General features: G+C 33.8%; 1 protein-coding gene across 1 annotated transcript in view; it reads right to left on the bottom strand.

The window, feature by feature from the left end:
• Positions 1-2,706: 2,706 nt before the first annotated feature.
• The window catches only part of LOC149800538 (uncharacterized), a 45,025-nt gene continuing 35,464 nt past the window's right edge, over positions 2,707-12,267 (bottom strand). The window contains exons 5-8 of the mRNA XM_089954204.1: positions 11,206-11,330; positions 9,151-9,207; positions 6,309-6,390; positions 2,707-4,650 (exon numbers count right to left, since the gene is read on the bottom strand). Coding sequence (XP_089810330.1) covers positions 3,584-4,650; positions 6,309-6,390; positions 9,151-9,207; positions 11,206-11,330 — 1,331 coding nt within the window. The 3' untranslated portion in view covers positions 2,707-3,583. The remainder of the gene's footprint in view (positions 4,651-6,308; positions 6,391-9,150; positions 9,208-11,205; positions 11,331-12,267) is intronic.

Here is a 12,267-nt window from a genome sequence, read left to right on the forward strand (position 1 = left end):
GATCATCGCGACCAGCAATACTACATTATCTGATATCGGCTGTTCAATTTTATCAATTTGTAAATATAAAATAAAGGTCGGTAGACGTTCATTGATTGCTTCAGCATAAGGGTATTTTCAAAGACGAGTATCTTAAGGGCGATTAGAGGAATCTCGCCCAGGGCTACTAAGCAGCGGGATCTCGTCCAGGGCTGGAACGCAGAAGGACTTAGAAAGTAGGGTTACGTGCTGACTGGGATTTTATATTTTATGCGGAACGGGTTTTTACCTAATTAAAACCGAAAGTAATAAACTGCAGCCATTTGGGTAGTTCGCTTCGCTATCATGCTGGCGTGACAACGTCATGTCTGATTGTTTATAAAGATGGAGTTCATACATCAAAGCTGGTTTCATTGCTGACATTAATTTTTTTGTCTCATGGTGGGTAGGGTGTTGGTTTTGAAGAATAGCAATTAAGTGGTTTGTGGCTGGGGTTTTAAGCATAACGTCTAAGCAAAATTATTGTTGGTGGAAGTGTGGGTTTTGGTTGTTTTTATTAGTTTCGTCACAGTGGGCAGTGTGAATGAAGATTAAGTTTTAACAATGCAAATAAGATTGTAGTATATCGTAATTGCTCAGCAAATACGGTGGTACAGTGGTTTGTTTTAAATTTTTGTTGTTGTTGTTGTTGTTGATAAAGATATCTGTCAGTAACATTGAGTTTATGGTTGTTATCAATCTGATTAAAATCAGATTTCCACTGTCCTACGTGAAGATCTGACAGCGACCGTTTTGGGGTCGAGTTATGGTGACCTATGCTATTACCATAATCACTAATGTTATCAGCCAATCAGATGAAGTCATATATATATGTATATATATATATATATATATATATATATATATATATATATATATATATATATATATATATATATATATATATATATATATATATATATATATCGCTTTTGGGAGACTGGGAAGTATTTCTGAAGAGCATCAGTGTGTGCCTATCGATTTTATTCACTTTCAAATTTCTGAAAGCTACGTTTCCATTGGCTATCTCAGAGGTCACCAGAACATTACCCCTAAGCGGCCGCTGTCAGGTCTTCACCCAGGACAGTGGAGATCTGATTTAATCAGATTGTGGTTTTTATTAGTTTATTTTTGGTTTTGTGGGTGATAGGGTATTAGTGTTCAACAAATGAAAAGAAGACTGTTTATACGTTTGTCAAAGTGGCACTGCAAATAAAGACCGTATCCTACCCATATTTTAAATCAGGTTTCCATGAAGGCAACTAAGTTTCTAACATTTTACTGGCAGGTAAACACTGTACTAAATGAGTATAAATCTTGTCGAATATTCATTTCAAATATAGGGTCCTGGTTTGGTAATTATAATTTATTTAAAATTTTTCAGCAGAGTTTAGATCCTTGACAGAAATGTGATAGTTGTGCAAAGATTGATATGGACACCTAAACATGTGGCATTCCAACTACAATCAAGCGACCAAGCATAATACAATGTTAAATGACTCTTTTGAAAGACTGAGCGACGTAAGAATCTCTCTCTCTCTCTCTCTCTCTCTGCCATCGATTCTCATATGAATATTTACTTAGAGAATCAAATCAAGTCGTACTTTCTTCCAGAACGACATCAAAATTTAAATTAATTGAAAAAGTGGAAAACAAAATAACAATAAAAACTATCACAGAAAATGACTCATAACAACAGAACAGTTAGCGATCTATATTGATTATATCCAATACAGACTCACTGAAAAGTAAAAATTTGATACCCCCATATAAATTAATTTTTACTTGATCACGTACAACTAAATATAATTACTGTAAACTTAAAGGGCTCCAAAGGTTTGGATTGTTTGCGGCGTGGACTTTAGATTTTAGGGGTCAGTCCTTGTAAATTGTTGACCACTAATCCTGTTCTTAAGATACGAGACTAGTGAAACGGTTTTATAATATAGAATATCTATTTCTTTCACCTCGGTTTTAAAAACATTTTGCAGAGAAAATTTGCATGGTCACCTTTGATGAACGAACTAAACTTCATAAGTCCCCGTGCTTGAGATAAATCAGCAGTAGCTGAATAAAACAGGTAAGTCCTCGTGAATAGCGCGGTGTGTTCATGGACAAGACAGTTTTGTCACATTATGCCGGCACGTAAAAATCGCGCCTATCTGTGTAGTTTTGCCGTAAAACACCAAAACCAATCTGTGAGTAACATTATTCTGAACGCATCCGATATATCAAGGTCGGATAGGTTATTTTGTTTGTTTTTTTAGATATAAACGAGTCCCAATAAGTTATTTTATTTTCAAAGTTAATTCAATTTACAAAGCTAAAATAAATTACTCAACAAATTGCATCTGTACAGTAGTGTAACGAGATGATTGTGTCAAAACGATGGGCTGGTCTGGAAGTCACAGTATTATGCCATGATCATTTTTCATTGACTTAAAAACGCCTGTAATAGAGATAACAGTTCACTGATTTGTTTCTGCATAATAATAATTTCAGTATTTAAACATTTTAACATCCTCCCTAAACTGTTGTGTATTGATTTGGTTACATCGATATGTACCTTAAATAATAAAAGAAAACACACACACACATATATATATATATATATATATATATATATATATATATATATATATATATATATATATATATATATATATATCACTCTGTTGAATATTAATTACGAAATTAGTATAAAAAAAAGTCTTGAAACAACGAATAAATAATCTATACAGAGGTAGTATAATTTTATATACAGAATGCTTTCCATGTGACTTACAGACTAAAGAAATTTCTAGATATTTCCCGTTAATGCGACATTTCCGCAGTTTTCTCGTATTTATGGCATAAAAAATAATGTTTTTGCATTAGTTTTAGATTTCGTTTTAAACAGGGCCGGACTTAGGCCGATTTTACCTATTTGGCCCAAATCGGGCCCCGTGCTCATAGGGGCCCCGCGCATTAGTAATTTTTTTAAATATATCTATAGAGAGAAATAATTTCAAAGCGATGGAAGAAACTTTTAGTTCAATATCATATAAAACTTGTTGAAAAGTTTATTTTAAAATTCGTTGTTAACAGAGGGCCCTGAGGGTAAATCCATTGGGCCCCGCCAAAATGATACAAATCGGGCCCAGGGTTTACTAAGGCCGTTCCTGGAACTTTTAAAACTCGACTAAAAAAATGGGTTTTTTTGACAGTAATACCGTTGTAATATTTAAATTATCTTCATTAATTTCATGATAAATTAATTCATTGTATGTAAAGTCCTCCCTACATGTTGTTTTGATCTTAAATTTCCAAATATATTTTTGGCATTCCGTAATCTGGTGTGTTATTACTCTTGCCCCTGTCTATAGTAATCTTCTACTCAATCCGTTACAGACGTGTAAAAGTGAAATAATTGCAGATGGTGTAGACAGCTGTAGGACATTGAAAAGATTGTGTTTTTGTAAATATAGTTACAAATTAGCAGAAAAAAAAAAAGACTTCAAACTGCATGGAGCACAAGCTTTCATTTGACTTCCAGAATTTGTTTACAACCTCGTAAAGACTGTACCTAGTCATGGCCGTCTTCTCTTTCCTCTTTCTGATGCCTTTTCTTTTTCCTTTTCTTTTTTCGTTTCTTTTTTGTGTCTTCATCATTCGGCACCACGTCTACCCTGTGCTTTTCTTGTGTTTTCTTTCTTTCTTCTCTTATCTCTTCATCACTCTGCACTCCATATTCCTGTTCTATATGTTTTCTTTTCTTCTTTCCTTCCTCATCCTCGCCATGGTGAATTTCTATTTCCTCTTCACGTAATTTTAACTTTTTCTTTTTTCTTTTTCTCTTCATCTCCTCTCCACTTTGTACTCCTTCCCCTTCCTCCGTGTGTTTATGCCGTTGCTTGATATTCATTATTCCATCCTTCATTTCTTCATCTTCTTTCTCGTCGATGTGGTTTTTCTTTTTCTTCTTTTTCTTTTTCTTTTCTTCTTTCGTCTCTTTTCCATTACGTTCACCCTGATATTCCGGGTGTACTTTTATTTCAAAGATATGCATCTCCTCCTTATTTTGCTTAAGGTCCTGGTCATCGACATCGTCAGCTCTCGCCGAGTGTCTCTTTTCCTTCCTTTTCTTCCCTTTCTTTTTTTTTCCTCTTCCTTCACTGTTTTCATTAAATATTTCAAACTTTGTAAAGGTGTCATCGTAAGGCGTAACATATTCCTCTTCTCCTTTCCAAGATTCATCTTCGACCTGATGGTCATCTTCCCTATTTCGATGATGATGCCCTCTTTTCTTGCGTTTCTTGTGCGTTTTACTTCTTCCATCATTTTGAGATAACCCCTGTTCTGCCAGTAAAGTGGTAAAACTGTTGTCAACGTTCTCGCCGCTTTGCATCGATTTGTCGCCTATGTCTTGATTAGCCTCGTTAACCAATTTTCTCTTCACCTTCTTCTTCCTCGATTGCTTCTTTCCATCTTCCCCTGCCCCGTTATCATTATGATGGTCACCTTGTACATTGCCGTTAGTCAGCATCGAAGACAGAGCTATATTCGTCATGCTCTGATGTGTCTCAATATCTTGCCACTCCTCTCTTCGTTCTTCAGTGAAGGTATCGGCTGGTAATATGGACAGGATGGTAGCTGAAAATTTTTAAAACATGAAATATGCAAATATGATATACATTTTCTTTAAAGCTATATTGGCTTAAACCCGTGGTTCAAGTAAGCAAAGGGTACATTTTAATAATTTAGCTGGAATTATAATCTATACAAGATATTTATGAAGAAGACAACGATCTCTCTCTCTTTCTCTCTCTCTCTCTCTCTCTCTCTCTCTCTCTCTCTCTCTTAAACCTCCCAGATATTTAAAATATTCATTTTAATAACTGCTAACGAAACGTTCTTCTCCTGTGTTAATACTAGCTCAAGCATGGACACATTTACCTGAACCATGGGTTAATCTACATGTATCATCGTTACACGTCATCATTATCACCGTCATTACATGAATTATTTTCACTAAATGAAGTCACTGTAATATTATAATCCAATATCATGTCGTCTGAGCCAGAATGACGATGAAAGCTGTGCAACACGAGAAGGATAGATCCAGTATTAATGTTCTCACTAGACAATTATTTTTTTTGTCACAGTTGTTTTTGTCGCCATCAGTTTTATTTGCAAAGTGTATCAGAAGCGAAAGAAAATTGTGCAATCTAATGTTTCTTTTGTGTCTTTACACATTCAACATTGAACGTGAGAGCTGATGTCAATATAGACTGGAGCTACGCAGTTTATTGTTAATAATAATAATAATAAGAAGAAGAAGAACAAGAAGAACAAGAAGAAAAAGATTTATTTAGAGATAAAAGCATATTTAGTTATAAACGACCTATCTGCCACGTGGTCAGCAACTTAAAACAGGTTACAGTACGTTATTCATAAGTCGATTAGTGGTACACACACTCAGATATACTCGAATACAGACTCGCACATATTTAAAATGTATTAATTTATATTAATATTGTGGTCATCTGGTACATTTATGGGCATAAACTATACACAGGTATACATATATGAACATAAACTATACACTGGTATACATATATGAGCATACACTATACACAGGTATATATATATATGATCATACACTATACACAGGTATACATATATGAACATAAACTATACACAGGTATACATATATCACCATGGCAGAAGTGACAGACATGCGAAGAATAAAATACACACAATCTTTAAAAACTATGATAAAAGTATGTATTGTAGGTATTTAATATATCACTCCTACTCGAACATTTTAAATGAAGCAAGGGAATTTCAGTTTCATATCGATAGTGGTATGGCATTCTAAATGGCATGTAATGTGCAGTACAAGAGCTTCTGAAAGTGTTGATTCTATGCCATATAATCGTATGTTCGTTATTAGTTGTAGTTCTGAGATCATTATTCGATGAACTTAGTTCATTTTGGTTAGAAATATAACCTGGAGAAAGATTGTTTTGAAACTTACATGTCATGATTCCTTTAAAATAAATAATACGTTTTTGTAACGTGAAAGGTAGAGGTAGGAAAAAATCAAGGGGAAAATAAATAAAGGTTCAATGTGTTCAATTACCGTCATATTAATTTCTATGAAATCATTTCATCATTTTGTTATTTTAATTTTCCTGCATAAACTTAACAATCCTTGTGTATTTTATTGATTCCAACCCCCTAATATTAACAGAAATAATCAATTACCAAGGACCAGGATGTGGAATTATGGGTATGTCAGTTTATACCTTTATCGCTGGGCTTGAACTGTGTTGCTGCTGGAGGAGCGCTGTTTCTTTCACCGGAGAAAGCTTGTTCAATCAATGATTCCTGTAATAAAAAGTACATAACATAATAAATTATAAAGGGTTTAGCGCGTAATACTGCATTTTTATCTTCAGATCTTTAAATCCTATTTTGGAATTTGCTCTTCCTGTTAATGAAAAACTATCTCATAATAAGTCTAATACAGCATCTGTTTGTGATTTTTCACGCTAGACTTTTACAAGAACACGTGGTGAATGTATGCTTGACTTTTACAAGTTTCAAATAAAATATTTGGAAATTATAATCTTACGGTTACGTTGCATTGTAATAATCTGTGTGACGCATTCTCATCTAGAAGAGTGTAGTATAAATATTAACTTATATTGGAAGAACAAGCCTCTATAGCTGTGCATGAACTGAAAAACAATCGAAATTCGAAAAGCACCCAGAAATGTTTTTTTTTTTTAATTTAATTTATTTTTGTCTGATATTTCGAATCACGATTTTGCCAGAATACTTTCGAATGCTTCCGAAGAATGGGAGCTTTACAAGACCCGGAATGATAACTTGCATAAAGATGATCTGCAATTGTCATAGTTCAGTGGTACATGATTTGTTCGATGATTTGTTCGATGAGAAATGGGTCGTAATTATATCATGAGCCCTTTGGCAGGTGATAAAGATGACTGATTGCCGATTATCAAAGCTCTTGATCGATAGTTCTGGAATAAATTATCATATTTGGACTAGCAAGGCTTAAAATATCTCAGTGAGGTATTTCTTCGGTGAGGCATGGTATATTCAGAGTGTGGACAGATAATAATACTGTTATCAACCTGTGCAAAATGGGCTGTAGGCAAATTGATACACCAAAACCGGTCTACAGAAAAGACAGGCTGAAAAGGTATAACGTGTTAAAACAGAATTTATATGTTGAAGAAAATTTGTTTTGTTTAGATAAGCTTATTTATTAGAATCTTTTCTAATTGTAGGCGTAAAGGTCAGCGCAGGACGTTTTGAAAACTGCAATATGAAATTGGAAAATGTCCACTCTGCAACCTGAATGTCATAGAAACAAAATATAATGTCGTCTGTTGTTGTCTGACAATTAGTAAAATTGTTAAATATTTCATACTGCTTTCATATAGGAACCTGCATTTTAATAACTGTATGCATGCTTCGAAAATTAGCCATAAAGACATCAATTTGTAAATTTGTTCTCTACTGTAGTGAAAGTAGGAACTTCAGGTATAAAATTAACACTTATATTTGGTTATGGTATTCACTTCATTAATGTATATGCATCAACTGTGCATATTTTTTTTTTTTTTTTTTTTTTTGTAATTTGGGCTGGTTGCCCACAATACGTATATAAACACATTATTATTAAAGTATTTTCTGCGTAAGAGTTTTTCCGAACTTCATTTGTATCTTCCTTATTTATGACGTAAATATAGTAGAGAATGCAAATGTGCATAGACTTTCCTGGAGACATTCGCTGTTAGAAAAATTATTTAATTTATATTTCACATAATGCCGGTCAGTAAGTTATCGTTCTGGTGACGAATGAAACTGATGTGCCTCGGACAAAAGCAGAGTTATCATCTCCAAGACGATAAAAAAAACAAGCGCGGCCATCGAGAAAATATTATGCAGAGAGCAAACAGGTTTATATAGGAGAAGCTACAAATTATAAATTAATCTTACTATATATACTTACACTGCTAATCAAGTTAGCAATTTCTGTCTATAGTTACATTGCTAATCGATTTAACACTTTCTATCCATACATACATTGCTCATATTTTTAGCACTTTCTATCTTTACTTACACTGCTAATCAAGTTAGCAATATCTGTCTATAGTTACATTGCTAACCGATTTAGTACTTTCTATCCATACATACGTTGCTCGTCATTTTAGCACTTTCTGTCATAACTTACATTGCTAATCAGTTTAGCAATTTCTGTCTATAGTTACATTGCTAATCGATTTACCACTTTCTATCCATACATACATTGCTCCTTATTTTAGCACTTTCTCTCTTTACTTACATTGCTAATCAGTTTAGCAATTTCTGTCTATAGTTACATTGCTAATCGATTTAGCACTTTCTATCCATACATACATTACTCGTCATTTTAGCGGTTTTCATCTTTACTTGCATTGCCAATTAGTCAAACACTTTCTATCGTCTTATCTTTCTTCCGTTTTTCCTTTTTTTCTACACTATCACGCATATAAATGTATCATAAGTGCCTACAAAAGATGTCGTATATCTATTGTTAGGTCTTGATTGTAATAAATTTATCTACTGCTCTTTTCTGTAATATGGGTATGAAGGTCTTCCAACTTTTGCTTAATATGGATGGGTCCTTGCCCTGGTATTTAGAGGCATACAAATATATGGAATGCATACAAATATATGAAATGCATACAAATATATGAAATGCATATAAATATATGAAATGCATATAAATATATGAAATGCATACAAATATATGAAATGCATACAAATATATGAAATGCATATAAATATATGAAATGCATACAGATATATGAAAGGTTATATCATATCGAGATAATCATAGTAAAGTGTCTTTCCAATGGATACATAACAAAGGCCGACTAGATCTGTTCTTGGAAAGATTCGCAGATTAATCCTAAGCGGTCGTAAGTCCTGCGTGCTAACCATGAGCCACACAGGTTATTCTTATTTTTTTTTAAAATAAGGGGTTGAAGAGGAAGACGTGATCGCGTCGCTTTTGAAATTAAAATAAAAATGTAATAATTATAGCATCCATAATTATCTTTCTTTTCTAACCTGCTTGCTATCGGCTGGTTCTGATCCTTGTTCAACTCGTGTTTTTTCTACGTCAGCCTAATGAAAAAAAGAAAGAAAACAAGTCAGCACAGGCTGGTTACATTATAAATGAAGGGAAGCGCCATAATCTGCTCAGCTACATGGGGCCCCTTATCATTAAGTAATACATAATATTCCATATTCTTTGTTCTCGCATTGAAATCCCTGATTAAGTATACATATTTTGTAACATTACATAAATAATATATTTCATTTTTTTTTGGGGGGGGGGGACTAAATCATCATTTGAGGCACAAAGCGATCCCTCATGTGGAATGGAAACGACAGATCATCATCGACATCAAAATTTATACTTGTTTTAGTCCATACACCCAATCAATCCATTTTGAGTCTCATGTACGCAATTATTTAACTCTTTCCTGATTCAGAATACAGCAGAATGATTGTCATTTGAATTTTTATTTTCAGTCAGTATTAGAGTCAACCATTATGGATTCAATGATCGAGGCGTGATTAACTTCTGCTGAAAACCTGTTGAATGAAGATGTGTCTAACGTTCGTATATGAAAAAGAACTTTCAGTACAGTTTGGTTTTGGTCACTTTGCTTGACGTCACACTGTCTGGAATGAGTTTGTGGGTCACGACTTGGTCTTCAAGAACTTAATTTTGAACGCAGACGGTCCCGAGAATGTTAAACATAATTATCAGTATATGTGTCCAAAAGGCTAGAATGATATTAATTAGTATAAAATTTGCTTGTCACGAGGTTACCTCGGTTTTGTTTGCTTGTGTTTGGGTTTTTAACATGGTTTAACTAGTTTTAATCATATCGCTACGATGTCTGTAAGTGTAGCAGTTTATAGTGATCTCTAACACTGTAGCAGACATGAATCATCATATCCCACTCAGCAACATTATCCTTACACCAGGATGACCAGTCCTAGCACTAAGCTCTTAATGCTGAGCGCCAAGCGAGGCAGCTGTTAGTACCATTTTTATAAGTCTTTGGTATTACTCAATCGAGGTTAGAGCCCGCGACCTCCCGCATCCGAGGCAGACGCTCTAACCAATTAGGCCACCGGAGCGGTTTCATTGTCTTTAGGATTCCATTTGATCTTGTGAAACAATGAAATAATGATATCATTCTCTCATTAATTCCTTGTGGGTATTATTCGTTTACGCCTAAACTGGTTCTCCGGAGTATTTCTTTTAGGGAGACAGTTCTTGTCAATTTCTGTCCCTATGCTGCCAGGTCATTGGTACAGATGGCCAGTGTTTTCGTGTACCATCCGGATAATTTGGGGTCTTCGAATTGTTTACTAGTCCGGGGCAATTGAACCTTACAAATCCGATGTCAGCTTCAATTTTTAGGGGTTTTTTTCTTCATAAAGTTCGTAATCTAGAATAGGATAACATTTTTCCTTGGAGTCGACTCTGGTTAATGATGAACATTATATATATATATATATATATATATATATATATATATATATATATATATATATATATATATATATATATATATATATATATATATATATATATATATATATATATAGGTCAAATGATATCGCGACCAGATTTTTCTATAAATCTTGGGATTAGGGCCCAGATTTTACAATCAATCTTGAAATGACATTTCTTTAAATGTTAAGTTGATATTTCTAAAAGCCTTAAGCGGATATTTCTTTACAATTTAAGATGATATACGACCAGATGTTTCTATAAATCTTAAAATAATATTTATGTAACTCCTAAGATGATATTTCTATAAATCTTATGATGATATTGCAACCAGACTGGGTGCGTGACATATCTCCATCTCCAGATGAAAACACAGCTCATAATTAAATCAGCTGTTTCAAGAAGAAGAAGAAAAAAGAAGTAGTAATGGAATCAGAAACCGCACCAAGGAGACAGACTCACGTACGTACGTACAACGCTTAGCCTATATATCGTGTGCTTATCGGAAGGTGCAATGCAGTTATTAGAAGAGTAGAAGAGAAAGATACTTTTATTTGACCAGCTGTTATAATGAAAAGAGTGATACTCACCGCTTTACGGTCCCTGGCTGGTCTGATTACTCTCATGTAGATGATAACAATGACAACGATTAGAAGCAGAACAGAAACAACGCCGACAACAATACCAATGACCAAACTTGTGGATGCTTTTTCCTCTATAAAATAAGATAGAATTAAGATCATAATTCATTTAAAGAAGAACATGTCTCCCTTTTCGAGGCTTAGCGAATTCAGGTTGACTCTAATGTAGCATTTTAAATTTTTTTTAAAAAAAATTCTTTATTTTAAAAAATTAAATGCCAGTTGCGACAGACTTGTAAGAACCATGGAAACCGCAATAGAATGGGAATATTTTCACATGAAATCAAAGAAATAAATGTAGGTAAGTGTGAATGATGTATATATGCATATATAACTGGATTTAGGTACATACGTATGCAAAATATCGCCGTCATTTACAACGAATGTCTGCCTTCTCTATTTTGCCTTGTAATTATTGGCTATTGATGCGTGTAACTTTTTAAGATGTAATTTACAAGATCAAACTGAATTATTACACTAAGTGAATGCCTATTGGCAATGCTTACTAAATATTGTACACGGTTGTCATCAAACTGACTGTAAAACGAGTAGATAATTCACTAATCAGAACCAATATTCAGTGGACTTCCTATTGAAAAACCTAGCATCCTTAAATGCAACTGTCTGTGGTGGGTTTTCCAACACGGAGATTTGTGGGTATTCCCACAGAGCGATGGGTGTTTCCAGACAGGAATCAAATAATACAAACGAAATATATCTAAAGTGGGAAATTGATTGATATTATATTTTGCGTACAAAGTTATTACACAACAGCGGATTTCATTTTCTGCATTTCTGATGTTAAATGCGATCCTGTGTGTGGAAAAGAAGATATCACACTGGTTTTGTACACACATTTCTTTATCACAGGAAGGCGGAGAAGAAGAAATTAAATTTTTATTTCTGAATCCGATTTAGGGAATTAGGAATTTCATTTAACTTTTTTTTCCTTCATATTATAAATGCACATTATTCAGTCCAAAAAGAATATGACTACTGTTAATGTTGCGA

This window comes from Sinohyriopsis cumingii, chromosome 4, assembly GCF_028554795.1.
Source record: "Sinohyriopsis cumingii isolate HCF-2022 chromosome 4, ASM2855479v2, whole genome shotgun sequence".
NCBI classification, from domain to species: domain Eukaryota; kingdom Metazoa; phylum Mollusca; class Bivalvia; order Unionida; family Unionidae; genus Sinohyriopsis; species Sinohyriopsis cumingii.